At 41.2% G+C, this 14,298-nt stretch overlaps 1 protein-coding gene across 2 annotated transcripts in view; it reads right to left on the reverse strand.

Moving 5' to 3' along the window:
• Positions 1 to 6,964: 6,964 nt before the first annotated feature.
• Positions 6,965 to 14,298, reverse strand: part of cidec (cell death inducing DFFA like effector c) — a 389,787-nt gene continuing 382,453 nt past the window's right edge. For both annotated transcript variants that reach the window (XM_077199198.1, XM_077199197.1), the window contains 2 exons: positions 9,987 to 10,060; positions 6,965 to 8,621 (listed from right to left, as the gene is read on the reverse strand). In XM_077199198.1, coding sequence (XP_077055313.1) covers positions 8,545 to 8,621; positions 9,987 to 10,060 — 151 coding nt within the window. In that variant the 3' untranslated portion in view covers positions 6,965 to 8,544. The remainder of the gene's footprint in view (positions 8,622 to 9,986; positions 10,061 to 14,298) is intronic.

The following is a 14,298-nucleotide window of genomic DNA, read 5'->3' on the forward strand; positions in this document are numbered from 1 at the left end:
GGAACTGGTATGTAAAATCTATTGCTGTGATGCTGGATTTGTGATCCTGCCACTAAACTATACTAGGGCTGCAACTAACGATTATTTTGATAATCGATTAATCGGACGATTATTTTTTCGATTAATCGATTAATCGGATAGAAATTAAATTAGATTTTTTTAAAAATTATAACTAAATAAAACCGTAAATCAGGGTATTTATGTGTAAAAGTGTACTTTAAAAAGTGCAAAAGCCACACATTGAGTTTTACTAATATCAATATTTGCATTGTTTTTAATGATAATTGCTGATGGCAAGTTGACAAACATGTTTATTGTTAAAAAAATGATATCCAACATATTATGTTTTAACACAATTTTTGTTAAAACAAATTTACACAGACATGTTGTTCAGATGTGAATATCTGAACTAAAAACAAACTAAAAACATCTAAAATATATAATTCATTTAATTTTTATTTAAAATTAATTATATATAAGGAATATAAGGATAAATAATATAATATATATTATATATATAATATATAAAAGAATATAATATAAGGATAAATTGATTAAATAAATATAGAAAGACTGAAAACAATTGTGTGAATGTAGAGCCGCAGTAGATCGCGTTTGAAAAACAATTAAAACTTAGTAGACAAATGCTATAAAAAGAGAACAGAATGGAGGTAACGTTACCCAGCAAGCTAACAGGCTTGAGTAAAGGACAGGAGAAATTATGCATTAGTGCACAAGCATTCGCTGAAAACCACTGAGTACAGTGACTAAAAAACAATATTTTACTGCTGCTGTTATTAACTGCCTTTATATTTAGTGCTTCGCTTTGTAAAGACCGTTTTAATTTAACCTATTTCTGCGGTAGCGCTATTTTAATCCATCACTTACGTTGCGAGCGAACTGATTGCACAACCTGATGCTCGAGACAAAATACAGACATCCCGGAAGTCCCGGGAGTCTCCCGCATATTGATTGCGGCTCCCTGATGCCCGCGAATTAGTTCAAACTCCCGAAATCTAGAGCGCGCAAGCAAGAGCGCGCATGCGAGACAGAAGAGACTGCTCCAAACCGTGTAGCGCGCGCGCACGGCAGAGCGCCTGAGGGAGAGAGAACCTTGCGTGTGTGTGCGTACCAGTAAACGCTCCCCGTGACGTAAGCAGACCAACTAATCGATAATGACATTCGTTGACAACGATTTTCATAATCGATTATAATCGATTTTATCGATTAGTTGTTGCAGCCCTAAACTATACCATTTGTTAGATTTTCAAATTTCTGTTTCCTCTTTCTCACAACCAGGTTTCTCCCCAGTAATCCAGACTCCACTTCACAGAGCCAAGAGTTTGAGTACAAGTAAGTGATGTTATTTGTGAAGTTTTTTTGTCTTGGAAACTATTGCTTCTATTTGATGTCGGCATGAACCGGAAGTTACAAACGACTTTTCTCCAGTGTTGTGACGTATTTAAAAGTGAAACGGTATATTGAACGGAGGGCAGGGTTTTACTCTAGCGCTTCTCTTCTCCATCTCTGCTCATAGCACGGTTTGAGGGGAGTTGCCAGGCCCTCGCACCATAGCACATGACCGGAAGAGAAGAGAAGTCGTTTCGAGGGGGGAGGGAAGGGTAACGTATTTGATTAAAGATTATAAGGCTACATGAATTTTAAAAGAATAATGAAGTGCACAGATAAATCATTTATAATAAACACTACAATATTACATATAAAAATACGAATTGTAAAATCTTACTTCAAGAGCAGGTGAAACAAGTTCAATGAACAATGTTGAAGACGTTTGCTTGCACTGAGCAATTAGGCACAACTTGCAAACAGCACCTGTGGTTGTCGGTTTAATTCCCACTGGGGCTACCTGTACATGTAGTAGACCTAGATAAAATTTAAGATTGTATACTGCATATATTACAGTCTGAATCCTTAGCCTTTCACATTTTTTATTTATTTATGAGAAGCTTCAGAGAAATGTAATTTGTAACACTTTTTTGGATTTTCAGCTTGGTGTAGGGGATAAAGCATGTTTTAGAGACATGTTCCTGAAGACCATTGTTCAAAGTAAGTTGGATATTTTTTTTAGATTTAAGTAGATGTGTATGTCCTATTGTCCTCATGCAATTCAAATTAAATGACAGATCTGTATTTTCTATATTAGCCATCCGGAAGGACCCGGCAACCCAGGATGCACTGATGAGGCGGTCCAGGTTAACGTTACGCGTTACCTGAAAGGAGCATCTGACCGTGAAGGCAGAAAAAGGCGCCGCACAGCTGAGAGGGACCCACAGCCGACCACTTAAAACTAGACTGACTACTGACACCCCAGAATCACTGACAACTGGAATCCTTTCTTTATCTTGCAGTCAGTAGAATCAAGACCCCAAAGAAGTCAGAAGTGTCAGACTACACTCACTCACTGTGGAAATTACTTTATTTTTTTCTTTTTCAAATAAAGCTTGTAAATCCTTGTGCCACAGGTCAGCATTGCCGTTATAATGGCCTATTCTACTCCAGAGCTTTACTATAAATTACTACCACTTATCATATTGTTAGAAATGGCTTGTAAATGTAGTTATACTTTTATTTATTTGGTATCTTGCACATTATTTGGTATCAAATATCCTCTTTACTTGTCATAATGTTTACTGGTAATTTTTTACCCTAGAGCTGTCCTTTTTATATGAACACTTATTGTAAGTGTTGTAATTTGCTTGTAAGGCTGTTTAACCAAAATTGAATTGGAAACCTGCATGTTAGTATATTGATTTATTTATTTTTCTGTTATGTTTCAGTGATCTGAAATATCTTGTTTAAATGACAGTTACTGTACTTTGAAATGTGGAATAAAAATGCCAATTGTAAATTTGTCTGGTTTGAGCAATCATTATTCTTGCTAAACTGCATGCTATAAATAAAAAAATATATATATAGCCAGAATAAGCGGCGGCAGAGCGCTCGAAAATAGCGTTTGGCTCCGGCGGGCCGCGGAAGGACGGCCTTCAATATAAAGGCGGCGGAACGGCGGTTGGCCCGCGGGCCGGCCGCTTAACGAAGGCGGTATGAAGGCGGCTGCCGCTTTTAAAAAGCGGCTGCCGCCGGCGGTGCGCCGTCCAACGTGTTTGCGATGTCGCCATTCTGACGCTTCTACTGCCGCCGGAGAACCGACGGTGGTCCGCCGACTCATTGCTATCTGGGATGTTGTTTGCTGCAGAAAATTCTATTCTGACGAGTCACATGGTAAAAGACCTTTACCCAAAACTATCTATAGGGTGTGTTACCTTCCTTGGAAGATGATGTATGTATATAACTCTGAACCAAAATATACTCGGGAGCGCGCTGGAAGGCCAGAGGGCCAGTGGGCCGGAGGGCCAGAGCGTTAGAGCGCCGTTCTATGGAACGGGACGGCGTTCGAAAATAAAGTCTAATTATTTCTGGCATCAAAGATCTCTGCAAAGTTATTTTTCGGAAAGATTGAAAACCACAACATTTGGCGCCCAACGTGGGGCTTGGGTTTTGAAGCAGAAGGAACCACGAAAGGCAACACTGGTGACCGACACAGACAACAGTGGCCACTGTACTTTGAGGTGAGCAAATTTTTGCTTTTGAAAAAGTATGTGTTGTCACCAGTGAGCCAGAGTGGTAAGACCCTTTAAAACGCTTCTCCAAGTTTAAAGAACTATAAAATTTAAAAGAGGATCTTTGATTCTAGAAATAAGTGTCTATTGTTGTTGATGATGTCAAGTACTGTGTTATGGCGCGGCGGAGCTCCCGTTAGTGTTTGCCTGTGTTTATATAACCTGGTGCAGATTGTATGAATATTGGTACTGCTGATGTGCCGCTAAAGGTTTTGTCGTACGTATGTAAGGATCTGTGTTTGCTAAATCAAGAGGGCCTGGATGGATGATTAGCAAGAGTTTGAATTTACTGGTAGAGGTTGTCAGTTTTTTATAGATTTAAGTATACTGGTATAGGGTATCAGGTTTCTGTGTTTCCTATTAAGAGGGCCTTGACGGATAATGGGATAGCATGTACACAGATGAAGTTTAGTATTAGTTTTCTGTGTTTCTTATTAAGAGGGACTCGACGGATAATAAGATAGCATGTACACAGAGGATTATAAGTACTGATAAGATATCAGTGTTAATCTGTGTTTACTTGTAAGTGGGCCTGGACGGATACAAGTATAGCATGCGTACAGATCAAGTTTAGCTTCCGGTTACCGTCTTGTTAAAGATTTAACAAGACACTGCTCGGGGAAGCTAATAGCCTGCGGTTACCGTTTTGTCAAACATAGGTTTGACAAAAGTCTGCTCGGGTAGGCTAAGTTTTATATAGTTATTTTTCACTGTGTTGGGGAAGTGTATCAGTGATGTATTGTTATAAAGACAGTGAGTAAAACTGTGAGTAGAGTATAGCTTGTGTGTGTATGTGGGATCCTGTGTTTCTGCTTGACTGTGCCTGTGGTTAAAAATAGGGGACAAGGAATGTGTGAATGAGCTTGAGGGACAAGTACTGTATAAATGATGGGTAGTAAAAATAAAGGAAATAGTAAAAGAAAACAATTGTTTTAAGATATTAATCTTGCAGATTATTGTAGTATGAAATAATTTAAAGTATAAAATATATATTTAATTAATAAATGGACTGATATATATTAATGGATAAATAAATAAGAATGCACATGCTTAATATATTATATCTTATATCTGAAGACGTCTAAAATTTGTATCTCATTATCCCTGAAGACAAAGTGAGAAAAATGATTCCATTGTAGATAATTAAGTTTGTGCTAAGGAAAAATTAACTTGTGCAGTGTGCTAAAAGTGAACAAGATTGAGTGACAAACAGTCATAAATAATTTACAGCAATCTTAGAATTGTAGTAATAGGAATTGTTGGAAATGGCTGAGCAAAATTGTATTCACCATGTTAGATTATTTTGAGCACAGCATGCAAATATAGGAAAAAGATTGAAGTCTGATTTTATGATAGGGAAAATGATTTAATTGTATTATACTCAGATAGTCAAAAGTTAGATTATTGCTGATATTGCAATGAAGAAATAGCTTGCTTTTTCCTGCAACAAAGAACTTGCTTTACTAAAAACAGAATGGGAGAACTGCTGTTGTCCACCAGTGATTATTTTATAGTATAAAAGAACTAGGAAAAAGATGGTTAAAGATGGAATTTAGACAAAAAAAGCTAATAGCTCAGGAACAAATATTTATAAAGATTAATTTGATCTATGCAGCTCTCTGAGTGTTCAAGTTTCAGATGGCTTCAGTGTCAAATGGAAGAGGTGAAAGGTCAAAGACGACTCCAGAGAGAAGAAGAAGAGAGGGTGAGGGGCTTTAAGCTCCACTTCTGAAGATGACCACTCTCTGGAAAACTCAGCATGGAGAAAGACTGATTTAATGCTGGAAAAGGTGAAACTTTCACTATTTCACTGGAAACTTTTTCCTGAGGACAAGAGGAAAACCCTGAGATGCAAAGCTGAGGCAAAATCTATCAAAAGCCCAAACTCAGAAGAGGCAGAGAAACAACAGAGCCAATATACAGTCTACTACACCAAGCCTTTGAGTGACAGGCTGATGACACATGCAGAGCGACAGCCAAGAAGCTTCAACAGACTGATAATCTAAAAACAGAAAAACTGACCGAAACCCCTCCCTTACGGGCAACACAGGTGTGGCAACTTCAATGATCGCTCTATAGAGACTGCTTCAAATTTAGTTAATTATTAGATTAACTTTATTCATTCTGATTATTCACTGGTCTCATAAGCAATTCTTTATATTCTCTGCTAAACTAACCCTCTCTGCTTTTTCAGTATAGGTTCAAGTCCAGCCATATAAAAAAAAGAAAGAAAATACACTGAAAGAGACAAGTGGGTGCTAAACTCACTAAATAGTTCAAACTGAGGCTGGATTTGGTATAGTGAGGGCTATTACATTAAACAACTATAGGGCTAAAAAGCATGAGAAAAATTAATCTGTAGAAAAGAAAAAGAGATACACAAAATGTCAAAGATTATTATTAGTGTTTGCTAAACAATGATACTGGTCACTCCATTTTGTTTTGGTAAGTTTTTAGAGATATAGATTGGAGAAAAAAATACTCCAAAAGTCCAAAATTATGAAATCGCAAAAAATGCTGTCAAAACTGGGATAATGAGATGGAAATGTTGTTGGCCATGGATCCAAGATTATGCAGAGATCTCCAATTTCTTAAAGCAGCTCATGAGCAAAAAAACAAAAAAGAATAGGAAAAATCAGAAAAACAAATGACAAAATGTATTTGAAAAATTACAATGGCAGGCCTATTATTCTAAAATACTTAGTCTATTAGAATTTGTAAAAAAAAAAAAAAAAAAAGGATTATAACAACGGTGTTAAACTAAACCTTATGATCATTGACACTTCTCAATAGTGTTTGACATAGCTGTGTTGACCTGATCAACCCTTGGCTAAAATTATAGGATGCCACATTTAGAACACAACCTGCAAGAGTGTATGCTGGCCAGTGTGTGTGAGAGAGACACTGAGTGTGAATGAGTGAGAGATGATGTCTGAAGAGACACTAAGGCAAATCAATTATTTTGCCAATACAGCTGTATTTAAAATTTAACATGTGGGCCCACAGGGCAAATTCTGCCCAATAATAATGACCATGGATGGATTTGGTTAAATTTCCTGGTCAGGAACTGAAGTAACAATATGAAAAAACAATGAATGAAAAAATAAAAATAAAAATAGAAAAAACAGTGCCACATTTGCGCAGCGCTAAACATGTCTGCCTTTCTTTTCAGCATATCATGACAGAGCTGATCTTTGTCAAAAGTATGAAATATTGTCTTGTAACTTTTGTCAAAGTGGGTTGAATATTGTCCAAGATGCCTAATAAATAATGTGCTAATAGTGGAACTCAAGAAAAAGAGATAACTGAGTTGAATTGACTAATTTTAAGAGTACATTGGAAATTTATTGTGAGAAAAATGCAAAAAGTTGCAAATAATGATGAAAAGTCAAATTTATGAAAAACAAATGAGAATATATGGATTAAAGCACTGCTGTTAATGAAAGCAGAAAGGACACCACTCAGCCCATATGACCTTTCTACAGGTAACAGCGAGAAGGACAATGGGCCAGATGAGCAGATGATTGAAATCACATGTTATTTTCACTAACAAAAATAATTAAGCTTTAATTTACAGATAGCAGCAGCTCAATTCCAGAAGGATTCTGGAACAAGTCTAACAAAAAGAACCAGTAACTATGCTTTGTAATTTCAGAAGAAGTGATCAACAGAGTGACATTTGAGTTCATGTCTCTCAACTCAAAATACACCAACTAACTTCAGCAACCCCCAAGGACATAATGACAATGAGAGAAAGAGTCCAGTGCAACGAACGACTCAAGAGTCACCCTGGTGAAAGATGTAAAGATGACAAGACTAACAGAATGATCAAATCATGAATGGAAAAAGAAGACAAACTTGACCAGAAACACAGTAATGAGAGGAACTGTGCAAAGAAAAGAGAATCAACAGAGATGAGTACTACAAGCTCAAACAATAGTCAACATCAACCAACTTTCCTATGAATGAATGTTCAGCCCTTGAATAGATTCAGTAGCAACTTAATAACCCCACCAGAACAAAAATGATTGAAGAGAAAAATATATTACGCAACATAGAAAACAATGATAATGAAAAAAAGAAAAGAAACTAAAATAATGTTAACGATTAATTTAAGAAATTGATATAGCATAGTGGGAATTAAGACAATTCATGAAGGAAAAAATTTGAACTAAAAAGAACTTTTAAATAAATCTTATACTCAGATGAAATTTGTCAATACAAGGGTATGCTTAATTAATTTAAGACTACATTGAAATTAAAGCAAGTATTACCAAATATTAAATTTTAATTTTAATTGATAAGAATACAATTTGATTCAAAATGCAATTGATTAGTTAAAATTATATCAAGTAGTGCTTGATAGAAAGTATAGGAAGTTTATAGACTTAGAGGAAGTTATTGAAATCCAATAACAAACAGGCCCTTGTGAACAATCTAAATGGCACCAGAGGGGGGTCAAAAATGTGGCATCACATGAAGGACAGATTGTTGAACCAATGAATACTTTTGAATATTCTCAGTCCAGATGCGCAATGGTTTTAAACCAGTGCGCAAAGGGGGGAGTAAGTGTCACGATTCATGAATTCGCTGTTTCCTTCAGGTCTCGTGTTATTGTTGTTCTGTGAGTATGAGCGCGTGTGAGTGGGCGTTACCGCTCATTCAGCTGATCAGTCACCGGCTGATCTCATTATCAGCGCCAGCTGCTGCCAATTCACCTCACTATAAAAACTCATCACAATCTCCTCTCTTTGTCAGATCGTTGGTTTGGTGTCCTTTGTGTCGTGCTTCGTGTCCCTGTTGCAGTCTGTTCCAGTTGAGTTCCTGTTCGGTGTCTTCGTGTCCTGTCTCGTCTGGAGTTTCACCTGCACTGGATTCACCATCACCCGCACTGGATTCACCCTCACCTGCACGCTGACCACTGAGTCCCTGCGCCACCATCTGCTGTGATTTCCTCGAGTTGTCTTTGTGTCTTCTGACCTAAATAAAAAGAGTTAACTTGCACTTGCTTCCGCACTGTTCTTGTGACAGTAAGGTAGACAAATTAAATTAAAGGCATTTTTGCAAAGTTTTGTGAAATTTGTGGCAAAAACAAAGTAAAGAAAAGAACAGCGACAAAAATAGGCCATATATCAGTATACCAGAAGAACTATTAAATCACTTGGTAATGGATTATGTGGACATGCTATAGATGGGTAAAAGCAATGAAATCAACAGAGGACGGGCAGGAACAGAAATTAAATTTCTAACAGAGAAGTAATCCTTGGATTGAAAAACTATCAGAAATAAGGTCAGATTATATGTCAACTAAACAGAAGTATTGAAGATTAAAAATAAGTTGCATACGAACACAAGGAAGTTTTAATAATGATTAAGTTATAATGCTAATGGTTTAAAAGGTTGATAGAAAAACTTTTAGATTGTTAGATATAAAGAAAAAGAAATGTACATATAAGGAATATGTAAGAGTGCAAAGAGTTTGCTAGAGTTATTTTTCTAATTGTCTAATGAGTTTATTGAATGACTTTTATGAGATAAATGTAACATTGCTCTGAAGCTTTCTTAGAGTGATTACATAAGACATAATTAGTTTATTCATGATAGTTTATTTAGAAATTAGTAGAAAAGAAGAAAATGTATTCAGTTTAGTCTTGAACTGAGGAGCTACAATGAGAATGAGAAGCAACACGCGAGATTAAAAAGGTAAAAATGGAATTTATTGTTTAAATTGGGTAATAAAATAGACAGTAAGTGAAATGTATTACAATTTATTAGATAGGTGTAAAGTGTTCTGTTCACTAAAATTGACTGACTAAAAGATGGATTCTTCGAATTTAAGAAATGATATTCTCTCATAAGTGATAAAAACGAGAGAGTTATGTTTACCCAGCCATATTCTGAATTAATAGTCATATGGATCAAGTAGAACAAAAATGCATAATAAATCAATTAGACTACTATAATAAGCAGATATTTATTATAATGCTTTGTCTGCATTAGGAGAAAAACAATTATATGAAAAAAGTAGAATGACTTATGTTTGGTGATCAGTGTTGCACTTTTACTAAATAATATTGCGCAGGGAGGAAAATTTAGCAATTACGATTGAGTCAAGAAAAACTTAAGAGCAGAAGTTAAGGAAAACTTCATAAAAGTTTGGAAAATTAAGGTTTGCTCAATTAGGGATGTTTTTTGGAGATGCAATATTGAAAGTGGGTTATTATTCTGTTGTGTACTTTGTATATTAAGATCACTAGTTGGAAAACCACGGTTAAACGAATGAAAATGCGGAAAAAAGATAATGAAAACTAATTTGAGAGGGCAATCAAATTGATATTTACAAACCCTGGATGTTGATTCCAGTAAATGAGGAATTGAGGACGAAGAAGATGATTGATGAGCCAGACCCTAGAGGATATCTACACCGCAAGAAAACTTTCAATAGTATAAGAGACTTTTATGTTTGATATACTCTACATAACTGTGACAATAACATGCAATGCAAGAACAAATGTATACACACACTTATAACAATGTTTAAGTTTGTCTGATTAGGGAGAACTCGAGTCTTTTACTTTTTCCATTAAACAAAAAAGAAAGAACAACTAAAAGAAATAAAAATGTATGGAAGAAGATGTTTGGCTCGAGTGCTCCGCCGGAGTGTGGTGGCTTAATCCAGTAATTGGAAAGGAGAATGGGTGACTCAAATTGAGTCACTAGGTAGCATAACTGAGGGAGCTGGATTTTGAAACTACACTCTGGAAAAGGATAGTGAATGTGAGGCTTAATAAGCCTCAGAGGAGGGAATGTTGAAAATTGTATTATTTAGAAAACAAGTAATTTAGCTATATATTTGGACACAATTATTTCTTCTGTCTGTGACTTTGGATTTCCTCTGTGTATGTGAAAGACTTTGAATGGAATGTTGTTTGCTGCAGAAAATTCTATTCTGAGAAGTCACATGGTAAAAGACCTTTACCCAAAACTATCTATAGGGTGTGTTACCTTCTTTGGAAGATGATGTATGTATATAACTCTGAACCAAAATATACTCGGGAGCGCGCTGGAAGGCCAGAGGGCCAGTGGGCCGGAGGGCCAGAGCGTTAGAGCGCCGTTCTATGGAACGGGACGGCGTTCGAAAATAAAGTCTAATTATTTCTGGGATCAAAGATCTCTGCAAAGTTATTTTTCGGAAAGATTGAAAACCACAACACAAGTCAGGAGAGGAACAGGTCTTCATAGTTGCCCCTTATTGGCCCAACTAGACCTGGTTCCCTTTCAGTCGATAACGTCGGACGTAGTCGACGCCGACTGAAATGGGATCACGCTAGGGAGCCTATCATCTTCGATTACTATTGAACGAGCCAATGGAATTTGGCGTGCGTGATTTGCATCACACACTCCGCCCCCGCGGCGCGGGTATAAATACGGAAGTGGATGCACGCACTAGTTGCCTTTCGCTTCGGAGCCGTTCGTCTTTGATGTCTCTAAAGAGTGCTGTTGTGTTCAACGAGCGAGTGTGTCGGTGTTCTTGCGGGAAGACCTCTCCAGTGTTGGTGTTCTACAGCGTGGTGCAGCGGTGATCGCGAGCTTCTCAGCTCTCAACTGCTGTTTTAACAGCATCAAATTTCTACTGTTTGTTTGTGTGTTGACGGTTGGTTAGAGGGCGAGAAGTGAGTGCTTCACTGTTAGTTGAAAGACTATTCAGTGTTTGCCGCGGTCATTCCCTGTGTGCTCCGGCACTGGTGACGGTCCCATTTCCTAAAAGAGCAACACGGGTGTGAGTGCGTCTTTTTCAAGATGCCATTCCATCCGTGCGTTTCTGGGTGCGGTCTGGCACTATCCCCTTCTGACGGTCACGAAAGTTGTGTCGCATGTTTGGGCTTACAGCATGCTGAGGCAGCTTTCGTGGATGAGTCATGTTCTCACTGCGGGAACATGTCCATCTCGGTGTTGAGATCTAGACTCGCCTTCGTCAAAAGCGTTGGTGCAGTCCCCACCTCTGGGCCCCGCCCCTGTTCTTCCTCTGGGTTACCTTCCCAGAGGAGGACTGGGGTGCCGTCCAAGCTGGGTGATCTGAGGATCACAGTGAGGGGTAATCCGCCCGGCCACGCCCCGTGGGTCCCTCACTCCTCTTTCACACCGCAACCGGTGGAGCTCCCCATTGATCCCGCTGGTCCCTCTGTAATGGACGGGCCAGCCGTGTCATTTGGGGCCCCTCCAGGGGATACGTTGTCAATCGCAGCATCGGAGGGGGAGCTGAACTCTGGAGATGATGACTCGGCTGCACTGCCTCCCTCCGGGAGACCAGTGTTGCCCGAGCCAGATCCAGAGATGTCAGCTATGCTGAAAAAGGCCGCCGAGGCGGTAGGGCTCGTGTGGAACCCTCCACCGTGTCCCGAGCCGTCTCGGTTGGATGATTGGTATATCGGGGCGGGCCGTACTGGTTCTCAGTCCGCCGCCCCGGTTCCTTTCTTTCCTGAAGTGCATGAGGAGCTTACGAGGGCATGGATGGCACCTTTCTCTGCCAGAAACCGCCTGAGTAGCTCCTCCCCCCTCACTACCCTTGATGGGGGAGCGGTGAAGGGTTACGAGGCTATCCCTCCGGTGGAGCGGGCCGTTGCGATGCAGTTATGCCCAACGGCGGCCGCTTCCTGGAGAGGTGATCCTCGTCACCCCTCTAAAGCCTGTAAGTTCTCGTCCGCTCTTACGGGCAAGGCTTACAAAGCTTGTGGGCAAGCCGCTTCCTCCTTGCATGCCATGGCGTTGCTCCAGGTCCACCAAGCCCAGGCACTCATGAACATGCACGAGGGTAGTTCGGACCCTGAGCTCATGGGTGAGCTCCGCACTGCAACTGACCTCGCCCTCCGGGCGGCGAAGGTTGCAGCTCGCGCGGTGGGTTCGGCGATGTCCACACTAGTGGTCCAGGAGCGCCATCTCTGGCTCAACCTGGCCGATATGAGAGATGCGGACAAGGTTCGGTTCCTGGACTCTCCCATTTCCCAGGTTGGGTTATTCGGTGACGCTGTGGAGAACTTTGCCCAACAGTTCTCTACAGCTCAGAAGCAGACGGAGGCCATCCGGCACATCCTGCCTCGGAGGGACGCTGCTGCCTTCACCCGCCCCCCGAGGTCAGATCCTCCGCCTGCTCGTCGCCGAGGGCGTTCGCCTGCAGCCGCCTCAGCTCCCGCCGGACCACCGCAGCAGCCTTCACCCAGGTTCCGGCGCGGAGCCGGCCGCGGAAGGGGCGCCCAGCCCGCTCCAGGCGCTGCCAAGCCAGGTGGTAAGCTCCAGCGCAAAAGAAAACGCTGAACCTGGACGGGCTCTCAGGGATGGAAGAGTTGCTTGTGGAGTGGTCGCCGATCCACTCCCTCTGGCTGGTTGGAGGGCCGGCTGGAGTTTTTTGTTATGTGTGTGTCTGTTCCGCCGCCTGGCCCCTATAAAAACGGGGTCAGCGGTACCCACATATTCAGAAAAAGAGCAATTTTTCTATTCCTGAGTCCCAAGTGTGCCAGTATGGCGGGTGTGACCCTGTATTAGCCTTACATCCCCCAGCTTCCCTTGGTCGCCAACAGGCAGCTTGGGGCGTTCGAGGACCCGGTCATCCGCCTTCTCACGTCCCCTGCCGCTAGTGGAGACAGGTAAGTGTTGCACTGCACACTAACACCACTATCTCTACTTTGCTGCCCCACCTCAGGCTCGGCTACCCCGCTCAAGTCAGTGATAGTCATCACATTAGGTGTTGAGCAGACGTGCTCCTGAAAATTCAGTGATATTCATCACACCGAGTGTTGAGCAGTGCTCCTGACTTGTGCGTGCTTATCTTATCCTGCTGGCGAAGGATTTGATATAGCCGCTCCTCCAGCCGGTATGAAGGCCAGTTGTAAACTCGTTCTTCGTGCTACTAGGTGGTGGGTCGTGACCATCTTGGCCCAAGATTGGTCGGCAGCTCCGACCTGTAAGACATGTACTTAAAAACAGATCTCTACATTCCGCACCGCAGGCCATCCTGTGGGTTGCGTGTAAGGGTGGAGTATCAGTACAGTGTCCTTCCCTTCGAGTGCTCCAGAGCCCGTTGGGTCTTCTGGTCAACTGGAAGAGAGTAATCTCGCCCACGGGCTGAGTATCTCTTTTTCAGTTTTGGAGATGGACTCGGTCTAACACGTCTCTCCAATGAGAATGTGTTCAGCTGGTGTTTGAAGTGAGAAAGGGTCCCACTGGAAGAACTTTCAGAGGCTCCTGGGGTATATGGTAGTTGCAGCCATTGGCTTCCTCCATATGTGACAGCTTCAGCGCTAGCTTCATGATCGAGTCCCGAGGTGACAGTGGCAGAGCAGCTCACCCTGTGTGACTATAGTTCATCCCGGTCTGCTGCCAAACCCTCTTCAACAGAGGGGCCATGTACAAAGGGCGTGTTTTAACGGGGGCCTGGGCGACCCCCGACTACACGGGCATTCGTGCCTCGAGTTGTTAGACATTGCGACCGTTGCGCAAGCTTCCCCTGCATGTCACAACTCACCCGTCACCTCCTCCTTGGAGTCAGACGCTTCTGAGGGCGCCTTGTTCCACTCTTCCCGCTCTACTCAATCGTGCCGCCATCGAGCCTCACGACAGTTATAGCCAGGGCAAGTGGAGACTCCATCCCCTGGGTCCAGCT

This window comes from Siphateles boraxobius, unplaced genomic scaffold (genome assembly GCF_051911475.1).
Source record: "Siphateles boraxobius isolate OS27281-9 unplaced genomic scaffold, OSU_SipBor_1 41, whole genome shotgun sequence".
Lineage (NCBI taxonomy): Eukaryota > Metazoa > Chordata > Actinopteri > Cypriniformes > Leuciscidae > Siphateles > Siphateles boraxobius.